The sequence below is a fragment of the Myotis myotis genome, unplaced genomic scaffold (assembly GCF_014108235.1).
Source record: "Myotis myotis isolate mMyoMyo1 unplaced genomic scaffold, mMyoMyo1.p scaffold_m19_p_10, whole genome shotgun sequence".
NCBI classification, from domain to species: domain Eukaryota; kingdom Metazoa; phylum Chordata; class Mammalia; order Chiroptera; family Vespertilionidae; genus Myotis; species Myotis myotis.
The window spans coordinates 42,937,878-42,951,182 of NW_023416314.1; the positions used below are offsets into that span (position 1 = coordinate 42,937,878).

The window sequence follows — 13,305 nt, forward strand, 5'->3', positions numbered from 1 at the left end:
TAAAATGTTTAGCCAGAGAATAAAATTGATTATCATGAGTTTTACCATTTTGAATGACTATCATTTTAAGTTTGTGTCAATTGTGTGAGAAAATAGTGCCTACTGATAGATTTTCTTTGGAAGCATCTTTTAAAAATTCTTTGATCCCACTTTGAAACTTTGGAATCTTTCTCTGCAAAACAGATCATTGCACACATTTGGGTCTATAATTAAAACTTCTGAGTAGTTAGAAACTCATTAACTGAGATTTTCTATAGCAGATCTGAGCCCACTGAGAGTTAATAAATATATACTAGTTGGGTGTGACAGACTAGTTCTTTAACGTTCTTTCTGCTTACAGGTAAGTGATGAGCATTTCATACCATAATTCAAGCATGTCAGCTCCCAACTACTCCACTGTCAATTACGATATGTTTGTCCTCATTGGCATCCCTGGACTGAGGGAGCTACACATGTGGATCTCCATCCCCTTCTGCCTGATGTACCTGGTGGCCGTGGCAGGAAATGGAATCCTGATCTACGTGGTGGCAGTGGAACGCAGTCTTCATGAACCCATGTACCTCTTCCTCTCCTTGCTTGCTTTTTGGGATCTGATCCTATCCACATCCACAGTACCCAAAGCTCTGAGCATCTTCTGGTTTGATGACGTGGACATCTCCTTTGGTGGTTGTGTAGCCCAGCTCTTCTTTATGCATTTTGCCTTTGTAGTGGAGTCAGGCATTCTCTTGGCCATGGCTTTTGACCGCTATGTAGCCATCTGCTACCCACTAAGGTATACCACCATTCTTAGCCATGGTGTCATTGGCAAAATAGGGGGTGCTGTAGTGCTCAGGGGTTTTGCAACTGTTTTCCCTATTGTCTTCCTTGTGAAACGCCTGCCCTTCTGCCGGACAAACATCATTGCCCACACATTCTGTGAACACATGGGGCTGGCAAAGCTGGCTTGTGCTGATATCACCATCAATATTTGGTATGGAATCTCTGTGCCATTGCTCAGTGTTATGCTAGATATGGTGACAATAGTCGTCTCCTATGGGCTTATTCTGCGGGCAGTCTTCAGGCTGCCATCCCATGATGCTCGGATGAAAGCGCTCAGCACCTGTGGTTCCCATGTCTGTGTCATCCTCATGTTCTACCTTCCAGGGATTTTCACTGTCATTGTTCAGCGCTTTGGCAGAAAAATCCCCAAGCATGTCCACATCCTGCTGGCCAATCTGTATGTTCTTGTTCCCCCCATGATGAACCCAGTTATCTATGGAGTAAAGACCAAACAAATTCGTGAACGAGTGGCCCTTGTATTTTCTTCAAAAGGGAAGTATTGCTGAGTTTGACTGGATAGCACTGTGGTTTCTTATAGGCCCGAAGGAAAGGTCCTATTAGAAAAGAGGAAAGACCGTTGTCATTCAGGATAGACTGTACTTGCTGTGAAATTAGTCTATTTTTTTTTTTTTTTTTTAGGAATGATCGAAATTGCATGAGTTCCTTATCTCAGAGGTAACTAGGTTCCTGAAAATCAGTGTATTAACAAACTTCTATTTTTGCATGCCCATAGGGTTCTGCAGTATTTAATAACATAACATCTCTATTTCTATCAAACAAAAATAAAATTTAAAAAACACTGCTCCTTCATCTGCAACTCAAATTTTAGATCTCTGGGTCCTCCCCAACAGCTATGATGAATATAAATTAGAATGAGTGAACAGCAACATTGTGTACAAATTGGGGAAACACTAAGGCTCCCTCCCTTCTAGCTCATCTTATTCACTAAAGACTTGAACAGTCTTGTTATACAAATGTGCATACCTGTTCATGCAAGATAGCACCAGGCACACAAATGAAATTACATTTACTGCTGTAAGTACATGATTTTGGAAGATAAAAAAGGAACAAGATAATTAAGTAAAGCGTTTGGAGATATAATCTGCCTTGGATGCTGGGTGTCCTATACAGCCCTCCACTTTTTAAACTTTTTAACATCCATCTTACAGGATCGTTGTGTGAAGATCCAATAAGAGAATAGATGCTAAAGCACGTTGCAAACTATAAAATTCTGTACAAATGTGTTGTGTCACTGTCATTAATGTCATTATGTTCTCTGGTATGAGCTTTCACCCTCCTTATGGTCAAAGGTTAAGAACAAACAAAACAAAAACCTGTCCTTTGTCTATGGCAAAGTCCTTCTAGCTCCCTCCTTCTTCCTTCTCCCACCAGGTTCATCTACCTACAGTGAAGCAGCCTATCAGATGTGCATCACACATTTTATTTAGTTATTTTTAAAATATATTTTATTGATTTTCTTTTTGTTAGAGAGAGAGGAAGGGAGAGGGATAGAGAGTTAGAAACATTGATGAGAGAGAAACATCAATCAGCTGCCTCCTGCACACCCCCTACTGGGGATTTGCCCCCAACCAAGACAGATCAAACCTGGGACCCTTTAGTCCGCAGGCCAATGCTCAATCCACTGAGCCAAACCGGTTAGGTTGCAACACCCACTTTAGACAGAGGATGACACAGACAGGCATAATTCAGGTGCAGGTACTCAATCCTTCAAAATCCCCTACGGAAATTTTCAAAGAAGTTTTACCTTGCTCCATAACCATGGAACTTCTTTCTTTCCAGCTGTCTGCTCATATTTCTGGCCTATTGTGGGATGTAGAGAAAATACATTTTTGTGTTTTTCCAAAGTTGGACTTTCTGAATAAATTTTGTTAAAATCTTGGAATCCTGGGATAAAACCAGGTTTTGGGAAATTAATGTATAACTATAGTGAATGAGATAACTATAGATAGTGAGAGGACTCCAGAGAGATTAACTAAACTCCAGAAGCATGGAGACATGGCTGGGTTTTAGAGCTAAAGACAATGGTTTTATCTTTTCCCCAGAGAGATTTATTTCCCCTCAGTCTCCAAAGAAACTTTCTCAGAAGAAGGGAAGGTAGAGAGAGCAGGAGCAGTCTCTCTGGATTTTATAATCAGAGAAAATACAGTTCTCCTAATTTCTTGACTTTGTATTCATATGACATTTTAACTGGACTTCATTGTATAGCCCTGGGGCTTAGAATTGGGTGTGAGGGACCACACAGTTATTATTTGTTTTTTATGTGAATAATGATAGTCTGTCCCTGATCCAGAATACTTGTGTACATTCAGTATAAAATTGATAACATGAATATTTAAGACCCAACATGGGGTCATTACAAACTTCCAGTATAAATGGTCTTCTCAACCCTGTAAGTCTTGGGTGGCTGCCGTCCCTATGCCCATCCTTGTCTCTCCTTTCCACTCTATTCCCTGTAGCCACATAAATACACACACCTAAAGGAGCCTATCTAAATCATAGTAATGTGTTCCTCCCCCATCCCAACAATATTATCAGGCTTAGGTATATAAGGGTCATTGGGGAAAAAATGACCAGGGGACATAAAAGTCACAGATCAGAAAAAAAGAGCCCAGTAGTGGCTGAAGCTCAAGTTCTAAGACATCATGGCCAGGGCCACACCCAGGCTGGTGAGTGAACTTCAAAAGCCAGTGGTGTGCTGGTGAATGCTTAATAACTAACTTTTAGGGGTTTGATTTGGAGATTTGCTGAGCCACAAAGTGTAGACACTTCCACTATGACTGATTTCAAGTGACTTCCTGGCAAAATTCCTAAAAATTTAACACTTTGCTCTTATGAGTTAGTATGAAAAGCTCCAGCACCTCACTGATTGCAGCTCTTATTAGACCTGACATACTGGGATTAGGGTGAGCCTGAAAATTTCAGCGCTAGTTTAACTCAGATGTGAAGGACTGAAGTCAATATAGAGAAACCTTGCCTCACTGGGAGGTAGGATTATGAGTGGATAAGAACAGAGACTTTGGAATCAGGCACACTTATTACTATAGGCTCTTCATATATAATTTGTATATATTGAGCATATTTTTAAACTTCTTTATTAAGGTAAGATTCACATAACATAAAATTCACCATTTCAACAATGTTACCATGTGTCATTTACTGGCTTTTAGTACATTTACAATGTTGTACAACTAATGCCACTATCTAATTCCAGAACATTTTCATCACCCTTAAAACAAATCCCATACTCATCATGCACTCTTTTTTAAAAATATATTTTTATTTATTTCAGAGAGGAATGGAGAAGGAGAGAGAGATATAGAAACATCAATGATGAGAGACAATAATTGGTCGGCTGTGTCCTGCATGCCGCACACTGGGCATAGAGCCCACAACTTGGGCATGTGCCCAGACAGCGAATTGAACCGTGACCTCCAGGTTCATAAGTCGACACTCAACCACTGTTGAGTCATGCTGGCTGGGCTAAGTAGTCACTCTTTATTTAACCTTCCCCCAATCACCTGGCAATGCTAATTAACTTTCTGTCAGTATGGATGTGCCTATTCTTGGACTTTTGACAAAAATGGAACCATACAATATGTCAGCCTTTTGTGACGGCTTTTTTCACTTAGCATAATGTAAGGTCAGTGCAAGCAATAAATATTTAGCACCAATCATATGGTAAAGGTCTTTGAAGATATGTTAGAATATTGGGGTTTTATTCTAAGCAAAATGAGTAACTGTTCAATGATGTTCAATGATTTTAAGTAAAGGACTGACATGATCTAGTTGAAGTTTAGAGTAATAGCATTCCAGTTTTTGAGTGAAAAATTAGATGGGAGAGAAAAAAGTGAAGATAGCAAATTCTTAAAGGAGGCTGCTGAGAAAAAGCCAGGACAGAGAGAAAGTAGTGATCACATTTAAATGTGAAACATGAATGAATTTAAGGATATTAAGAAGGCATAATCAAGAGTAAATTAATCTTGAAATAATTAAAGAAAATAAATAAACAAACAGATCTTTGACATGAGAAACTAGTTGACTTTTGTACCATTTAGTTAATATAGAGAGTTAGAGAGAATGTGTTGATCATGAAGAAAGGAAGAGAAACAGGTGGTATTTTTTTCATGTAGATTTTGAAAATGGAATAGTCAAGAGAAGTTATCAAATAGAAAATTAACTATGTAGGACAGAGAAAGAATTGGGAGTGGGATTTATTTAAACTTTTCACCATACTAATAACTATTTAATTTATGAGTTGACTGTGTGTTAGACAAATTTAACCTCACAACAAGACTATGAGTTAAGTACTAGCTTTTCTTTTATTTTAAGAAGAGAAAATTGAAACAGGATAAAGGGACCAAAGAAAGAGTAAAAATTTTGTGCATTTATGTTTTTGATGGTAGAAAATTAGGATACTTCCTTCTGATGCCTATCATTTTCTTGAGACTTGAATAATCCTTACCTCTCTTTCTTTAATTCTATCAATTATTTTCTCCAAGAAAAATGAAGTCTTGAAATTTATAACCATTGGATCCATTATTGGGGGCTTTCTGCTAGTGATTTACATAAGAAATTCTATTTTGTGTTGTCATTGTGGTTTTCTATTTTATTTTTCAATTACAGTCAACATTCAATATTACTTTATATTAGTTTCAAGTGTACAGCATAATGGTTATGCAATTATGTAATTTACAAAGTGATCCCCACCCATAATTTTAGCAGCCATCTAACATCATGCATAGTTATTACAATATTACTGACTGTGTTCCCTATGCTGATTTTAGCATCCCCATGACTATTTTTTAACTACCTATTTGTACTTCTTAATCCCATATTTTTCACCAAGCCCCCAGCCCCTCTACTATCAGGCAAATATCAGTTTGTTCTCTGCATCTATGAGTCTGTTTCTGTTTTGTTTATTTTGTTCTTTATATTTCACACATAAGTGAAATCATATGGTATTTGTTTTTCTCTGTCTGACAAATAAATTATATTAAATAAATATAATTACTTGACTTTCCACAATCTTATTTTCTATGCCCTCATCCCCAGGTCACTGTTCCCTTTAGGAAAGAGTAGAAGGACAACTTTGTCCCTGATCTGCTTTGTTTTTACACCATAAATGATGGGATTGAGTGCAGGAGGGATTGCTACATAGAGATTAGCAAACATGATGTGAAAGGCGAGAGAGATGTTGTGGCCGAAGCGATGTGTAAGGGCAGAGAACAAGGCTGATGTGTAGAATATGAGAATGACACTGACATGAGACCCACAGGTGCTGAGAGCTTTCTGGCGGGCATCTCTAGACGGAAGGTGAAAAACAGCACGAAGAATGAGAGTGTAGGAAATACCAATGAGGATCAGGTCTGACATAATCGCCATTAGAGGTATAGTGAAGCCATACCAGATATTGATGGAGATACTAGCACAGGAGAGCCGTGCCACCGCTATGTGCTCACAGTATGTGTGAGGGATGATACGTGTCCTGCAGAAGGGCAAACGCTTCACCAGGAAAACAACAGGCAAAATGATACTAAAGCTCCGACCAACAATGCCTACCGAGATCTTGACAATTGTTCTAGGTGTCAAGACACTGCTGTACCTCAAGGGGGAGCAAATGGCCAGGTAGCGATCAAATGCCATACCCAATAATATGGCTGAGTCCAGAAAGAAGCTGAAGTGGAGAAAGAACAACTGGGTGAGGCAGCCAGAAAATGTGATTTTCTGAGCTTTCAACCATAATATGCCAAGCATTTTGGGGACACATGTGTTGCACAATATGAGGTCCGTAGAGGCCAACATGGAGAGGAAGAAGAACATGGGTTCATGGAGGCTGCGGTCCATAGTGATGAGGTAGAGAAGAATGCCATTACCTGCAAGGGCCACAAGGTAGATGGTACAGAAAGGAATTCCAATCCAGATGTGAAACTGCTCCAGCCCTGGGATCCCCACCAAAATGAAGGAGTCTGGATTAAAAGCTGTCAAATTCAATGTGGTCATCATGTTGATTGTCATCCCCTGAGGACAAAATACCACATTTAATTCTGGGGACTGACTGTTCACAAAATCCTTTTTTAAGTCTTTTTCATCACTGGGATACCTCCTGTCCTATCTCTTAACAAACACTAGAAGAAAAATGCAATCTACTTCTCACAACCTCTACAGCATTTACTAAAAGCTTCCCAAAAACCTTAATTATTACCCATGTATAAATATTACCTTACCATAACTGCATTGTTACTATATTGGAACCATGTCCCAATAGATCTATGACCTAGGAGCACATTGGCCCTTGGTTGTCAATTAAAATTCCAAGGTTGTCTTGCTCTCACCAAATAACTCCGTTTGAGGTTTCTCAAAGATGTATTAAATATCCTACTTGACACAAATCTCAAGAATATCCATTTAAATAAATAAGGGGCCATGTGTTAATTATCAAATTTGCATTTTTTAATGCCAATGTATCACTAGGACTCTGGTGAGTCAATCTACTACTGCTCAGAATTTACTCCCACCTCTTCAATATCTGGAAGACAATCTCTATCTAAATATTCTTTTCAACTCAGAAATAGTGTTCCAAGGCTCATTATCTTCTTCTACCTGCCAACTTCCTGATCAGCTACCCCATACGTCATCACATTGTTCTCCCACTGCTGGAACATAGTGATCTGAGAGTTGGTGGTAACCCTTCTTCCTCCTTCAGCCCCTATCTCTCATCTTCCAGCTCTTATGATCCTTATTTGAAATCCCTGTTTGACCGGCCTACTTCTTTTTCCTCTCTACTTCCTCATCTACTCACATCTTCTTACTCACTAATTGGAACCATAGAATAAGAGTTTTGGTTCTATCCTGCCTGGTGTGACTTAATTGTTTGAGCATCATCCCATGCACCAAGAAGAAATCAGTTCCATTCCTGGTCAGGGCACATGCCAGGGTTGTGGGCTTGATCCCCAGTAGGGGGACTGCAGGAGGCAGCCAATCAATGTTTCTCTCTCCCTCTCCCTGCCGGGAGCCGGTCCATGCTTGCTGTTTCAAGGGACCTGGCATATATGGCATACTGTTCTTAATATGTTTGCTCACCTTCTTGGCACTATGTGTTTTCACCAAGGTGTCTGAGAAAGGTTGTTTCCCCAGGTAGGGATTTTCCCCTGAAGTTAGGGAGGGAATAAAACCTCTTAACTAAGTACCAGGCGGGTAATTAATCACTTTAACTACGAACAATCATGCTTAAGCTACATAATCTTTACTCCCTGGAATGGAGATAAGAAACGCCCTAACCTTTGGAATAGAGATTGATAGGATTGGAATCAACTGGTATAAATACAGATGTAATAAGACAGCAAGACACAGAACTTAGAACACAGAGCTTAGAACACAGAGCTTAGAACACAGAACTTAGAATATGGAACCAAGAGAGACAGAACCTAGGCACAGAACCTACACAGAACGTTCTCTAGAGACAGAAGAACTTCGCTGGAGAGAACATGGCAAAAGTTCCTGGACAGAAACTGGCCTCAGAACCTAGAGACAGAACCTAGCGAGAGAACATGGCAAAAGATCCTGAACTGAACCTGACTACAGAAATTGGCAAGAGAACCTGACTAGAACCTGGTAACTGAACCTGGCTGGAGAACCTGGCTGGAGAACCTAGCAAGAGAACATGGACACAGACCCTGGCTGCAGATCCTAAGCAGAACTTCGCTGGAGATCCAGACCAGAACTTGGCTGGAGATCCTGGCTAGAGATCCTGGCTAGCCTGCTGATCAACTGAACGCTGTCTCCGTGTCATTCCTTCTTCGCCAACTCCGTCCACACCTTTGGGGACCCCTGGACCTGCTGGGGCAGGACCCCAGCATCTCCCTTCCTCTCTCAAGAATCAATAAAAACACTTTTTAAAAAAGGATTTTGGTTCTTTTAATATATTGCAAACCCTTCTCTTCTCATGCTACCATATTGATCTCTTTAAAATATAAAATTACCAAAACACTCACATTGCTTAAAAGCATGTAATTGCACCTGCTGTGCCAACAATTATTTTTATTTCCTGTTTTACAGTCAATACTTTCACTATATAGAGTGGTTCTACCTATATGAATGTGTCTCACATTCTTCCCTAAAATGTATTCATAGAGGACTCCCCGTATTTCTCCATCATTCCTACACCCCCTTGCTGGTATTGCTTCCTTTTCCATAGATGCAATCTTGTCTTTTCTCACTATGACTAAATTCTACTCATTGCTCTGACCCTGACAAGTGCTAATGTCTCCAGGAAACTTTCTCCAGTTTTACTAAACCATGTCTCTATTGCCCTGCTTGTGCAACCACAGTTCTTTTTTTAAATATATCTTTACTTTTGAAAGTATTACAGATATCCCACTTTAATCCCTCCACCCCAAACCTACCTCCCAGGCCTTCACCACACTATCATCTGTGTTCATGGGTTATACATATATTTACCAAACAATCAGATGTTTGTATTAAGCTTTGCATTATTTTTATTATTCTCTTGAAGTCTTTTTCCTAGATATGTGGCCAACCCTGCATTAATGATTAAGAACTCTTCTTGAGAATATAATTTCTGTCTCCATGTGTTTCTTCCAGCATGGAAGAAGGCAAGATTTCACATAGAATAACCAGTAATACAGTCTCAGTAGAAAACTGATATTTCAAGTCAGTCACTGCTGAATATATATATATATATATATATATATATATATATATATATATATGTATTCCCTTGACTTATTGACTCTTCTTCCATCTTCAAAGGTAATAACAGTACATTTAATCTTCCTCTAAACTTTTTAGAAATGTGACTTCATATCTCTCTGACTCTAAACTTTTCTATTTCCTTCTTCTGCTTTTGAAGACCATTGTGATTATACTGGAATCACCCAGATAATTCAGTATAATACCCTTATTTTAAATCAGCTGATTATCTACATAAATTTTCTTTGCCATATAAATAACATGTACAGGTTCCAGAGATTTGGTTGTGTATATCTTTGAGGGGCTATATTATTCTGCCGACCAGAAGGTCCTTTAACACTGCCTGTTCTTTCTCATTCTGCTTTCCCAAGACTTCTCCCACTATCACCATTACCACATTCAGATAATACTCACAGACAACTAGTTTTGATGTTGGTGCTGGGTTAGAAAGCCAGTAGATGGCTGGAAGAGGATAACTCCAGGATGAGAACAGAGATTTAGAAGGGAACATAACACAACTGGGGGGTAGGAGGGGGACATAGAAAAAGAAAGAAGGAAAGGGTACAGAGCAGGTGAGGCACAGGGAGAAGGACATTTAATTCTAGCTGGGGAAGAGACACACCTGCAGAGCATAGCCTTTTTATCTTTTATTGGTTTTCTCAGGGGATGAAGAGACTGAAAAATGAGGGGCCTAAAACCTAGGGGGATTCCAGGGACTCTACTCCCCAGTCAATATCATTAGTATTTATAATAAATGTTTACATTAACATTTTTTAAATCTTAATCACATGCACATGGGATATGATTCAGAGTTTTAGACTCAGGAGAGAAACCAGGGAGTGCTGAGATTCTTCAGGGTATGGCCTATGTCGATGAGTCATTTATAGACACTGTAGCTAGGCTCCTGGTTATGACTTGGAAGAATGGCGTGCTGGTGGCCCTTTAAATTCTGATCACATGAGATAGTTATGTGAATATTTGGAGATAAGACAGTCGATTGTTTAGGGACACTGATGAGTTCCATGTGATATGGTTGTTGGGCAGATATGAGTATCAGGATTTCAATGCCCTCCAATTTTGATGCATTCAGTTCCCCAGCCCCAACTCCTCCATCAGGTGAGGGTTTTTCTGGATTATTATATCATACTAGAGGCCCGGTGCACAACACTCATGCACTGGAGGGGGTGGTCCCTCAGCCCAGCCTGTGCCCTCTCGCAGTCTGGGACATCCTCCAAGGGGTTCTTAGCACTACCTCAGAGGCAGGAGAGGCTCCCGCCACCACCGCTACACTTGCCAGCCCAGCTTCTGGCTGAGCAGTGCTCCTCCTGTGGGAGCACACTGATCACCAGGGGGCAGCTCCTGCCTTGAGCATCTGCCCCCTGGTGGTCAGTGCACGTTATAGTGACCAGTTGTTCCACTGTTTGGTCAATTGGCATACTAGGGTTTTATTATATAGTATTCTATTTCACTGAATGGGGCTTTCTAGTCTCTACTTGTCATTGCATTGAGATACTTTTTGAACCAAAGAAACTCAGTGATTTCTGAACAAGATGTATAAAATTAAATCTTTACATAAATCACTTCCTTAGGCCACTGCATATTCATTGAATGCTTACCATGTGACTGGAAATGTATGGTTAACATCCAACTGCTTATGGCAAAAACCTAAGTTATTCTTAATATTATCACTTCCTTATTCTCCTTTCATTTTATTGATTTTGTCCATGTATTGCCACTCCTCCCCCAAAATACTATAGATCTCAGTGTTTTACATAGTTTTTTCATTTGTGGATTGTCTTTCTAACTGTGTAACAAATACATAAAACAAAGCAAGTTTTGCATCTGCAGAAAGAGCTGAAGATACATTATAATTTTGTGATGCTAACTACTCTTTCCATTTTACTGAACCAGACCAAGTCCAGAATGCTTCAGAGCAAAATAGACCAGAGCTTTAAAGATGGTTGGACACCAATTACCTTGGTATATCAACTGTGGCAAATAAAAATGGGTAAAATAAACTTCTGTTTCCCTAAAATTATATTTATATTTTTGCCTGGCTGTGTGAGTGAGTGCTCAGATCTCTGAGCTCCTTACATGAAACTTTCTCCCATTTCAACAAGTCAGAGTTGGAATTTCATGGGGAAAAAATCACATTGAGCACACGACACCAATCTCACCCATTCCGACAATATGAAAGAAAAAATTTAACATTTTAAAATAAAAACACACAAAAAGCCATTTTAAAAATTGAAGTAATAGAACAATGGATTGAAAACTAAACTGCCATAGTCAAGAGGAGCCTACATAGACATGACAACTAAAAGTAAAGAGATTTCCTGAGTGGAACTCTGGGATAGCAAATGGACATTTGGTAGTGACCATGGTTGAAAAGCCTAAGGAATATACTGAAAGCTATTTCAGAAAGGAAACCTTTTCTCAATTAACAAACAGACCCCAAAAATTAAGTAAGGTCTGGCTCAGAGAGGGGAGTCATTCTCATTTTAGAAGAACCTGAGACTGATTGATACAATTTTCTATCTTCTGAATACTACTCTTTAGTTTCTTGGTTTCTGCTCTGGTTCTAGTAATCTAGTTTCCATCTTATCCCAAAGCATTACCACCACTATTTATCTTATTTGTGAAATCCTTTCACATTCATTGCCTCAGTTGGCTCTCACAATATCCTCTCTCTCTCTCTCTCTCTCTCTCTCTCTCTCTCTCTCTCTCTCACACACACACACACACACACACACACACACACACACACACACACACGATTGTCTTAATCCCAACTGCAGTGGGACTGTCTATAAAGCCTCCCCAACAAACACCAGGAAGAATTATTCTTCTGGTCTCTGGACTCCCACAGCACTCTGTACCCACTGCTGTATTATAATTACTGGTCATAGTAAGGGGACATTGACCTGAAATTCTGACCCAAAGAACAGATAAATCCAGGCTTATCAAATTTTTGAATAAGACTGGGGTGATAATTTCCATATATCCTTTCTGTTAGGATGACATATAAATATGATAGATCTTAGGATTAGTGAAAGGATAAAGAGAAAGCAATGAGGTGAAAAAAAGAAAAAGAAAAAAGAACTAGGGATTTAAAACTAAACTCTAGACAGGTGATAAGTGAAAGAAGCCTGAAAGAAAAATGCTATAGGAAGGACAATGGGGAGAAAGAGTAGGAGTGAATGTATGGAGGGTCATATTGAAATGGGAAATGCAAAAGCAAGTTCAATGAAAACTTTTAGGCTACGAGCCTCTGAGTTGGTGCTGACTACCCCCCTTAGATGCTCAGAGTGTCTAACAATATATCTGTTCCATCTGGCTCTTTGCCAAAACATATCCCTGTGTGCCTTAAATTCCCATTTGAACAAAGGCAGATTTGCCTAAGTGGTGGAGGAGGAATTTGTAGCTGAAGGAAGGAAAGATAAAAAGAGGGAGGGGAATCTCTGCTCCCAAAGGACAGGAGGGAATAAACATCATATGAAGCAAGACCTGAGATTCAATTCTATATATTAAGGAAGTTAAGCTGTGTGTGGAATATTGAACTGAGACACTGTGAGTCTGAGAAGGTGGCATCAAGGAGGTAAGTCTAGGTCAGAAATTTTCAGGATGGAGAGATTATAGATGTGGAGGAATTGATAGGAAATAAGTACCAGATAAATGGGCAGCTCTATAGCAATGTTCAAGGAGGGGTGGAGGGCTAAAGAATTATCTAGGTTGTCTGGATTGAACTGTGTTTTC

General features: G+C 39.5%; 2 protein-coding genes across 2 annotated transcripts; one reads left to right on the forward strand and one right to left on the reverse strand.

The window, feature by feature from the left end:
* Window positions 1-374: 374 nt before the first annotated feature.
* On the forward strand, window positions 375-1,325 carry LOC118663142 (olfactory receptor 52B2-like). Its single transcript, XM_036322560.1, has one exon. It carries the CDS (start codon window positions 375-377, stop codon window positions 1,323-1,325), a length of 951 nt encoding a protein of 316 aa, XP_036178453.1.
* Window positions 1,326-5,874: 4,549 nt separating this feature from the next.
* Window positions 5,875-6,855, reverse strand: LOC118664398 (olfactory receptor 52H1-like). The gene has a single exon (XM_036324458.1). The coding sequence runs from the start codon at window positions 6,853-6,855 to the stop codon at window positions 5,875-5,877; it is 981 nt and encodes a 326-aa protein (XP_036180351.1).
* Between the last annotated feature and the right edge of the window lie 6,450 nt (window positions 6,856-13,305).

What these genes read in the sequence shown, in the direction of transcription:
- LOC118664398 (XM_036324458.1), bottom strand. Translation starts at nt 6,855, where the DNA reads ATGACAATCAACATGATGACCACATTGAATTTGACAGCTTTTAATCCA.
- LOC118663142 (XM_036322560.1), top strand. Translation starts at nt 375, where the DNA reads ATGTCAGCTCCCAACTACTCCACTGTCAATTACGATATGTTTGTCCTC.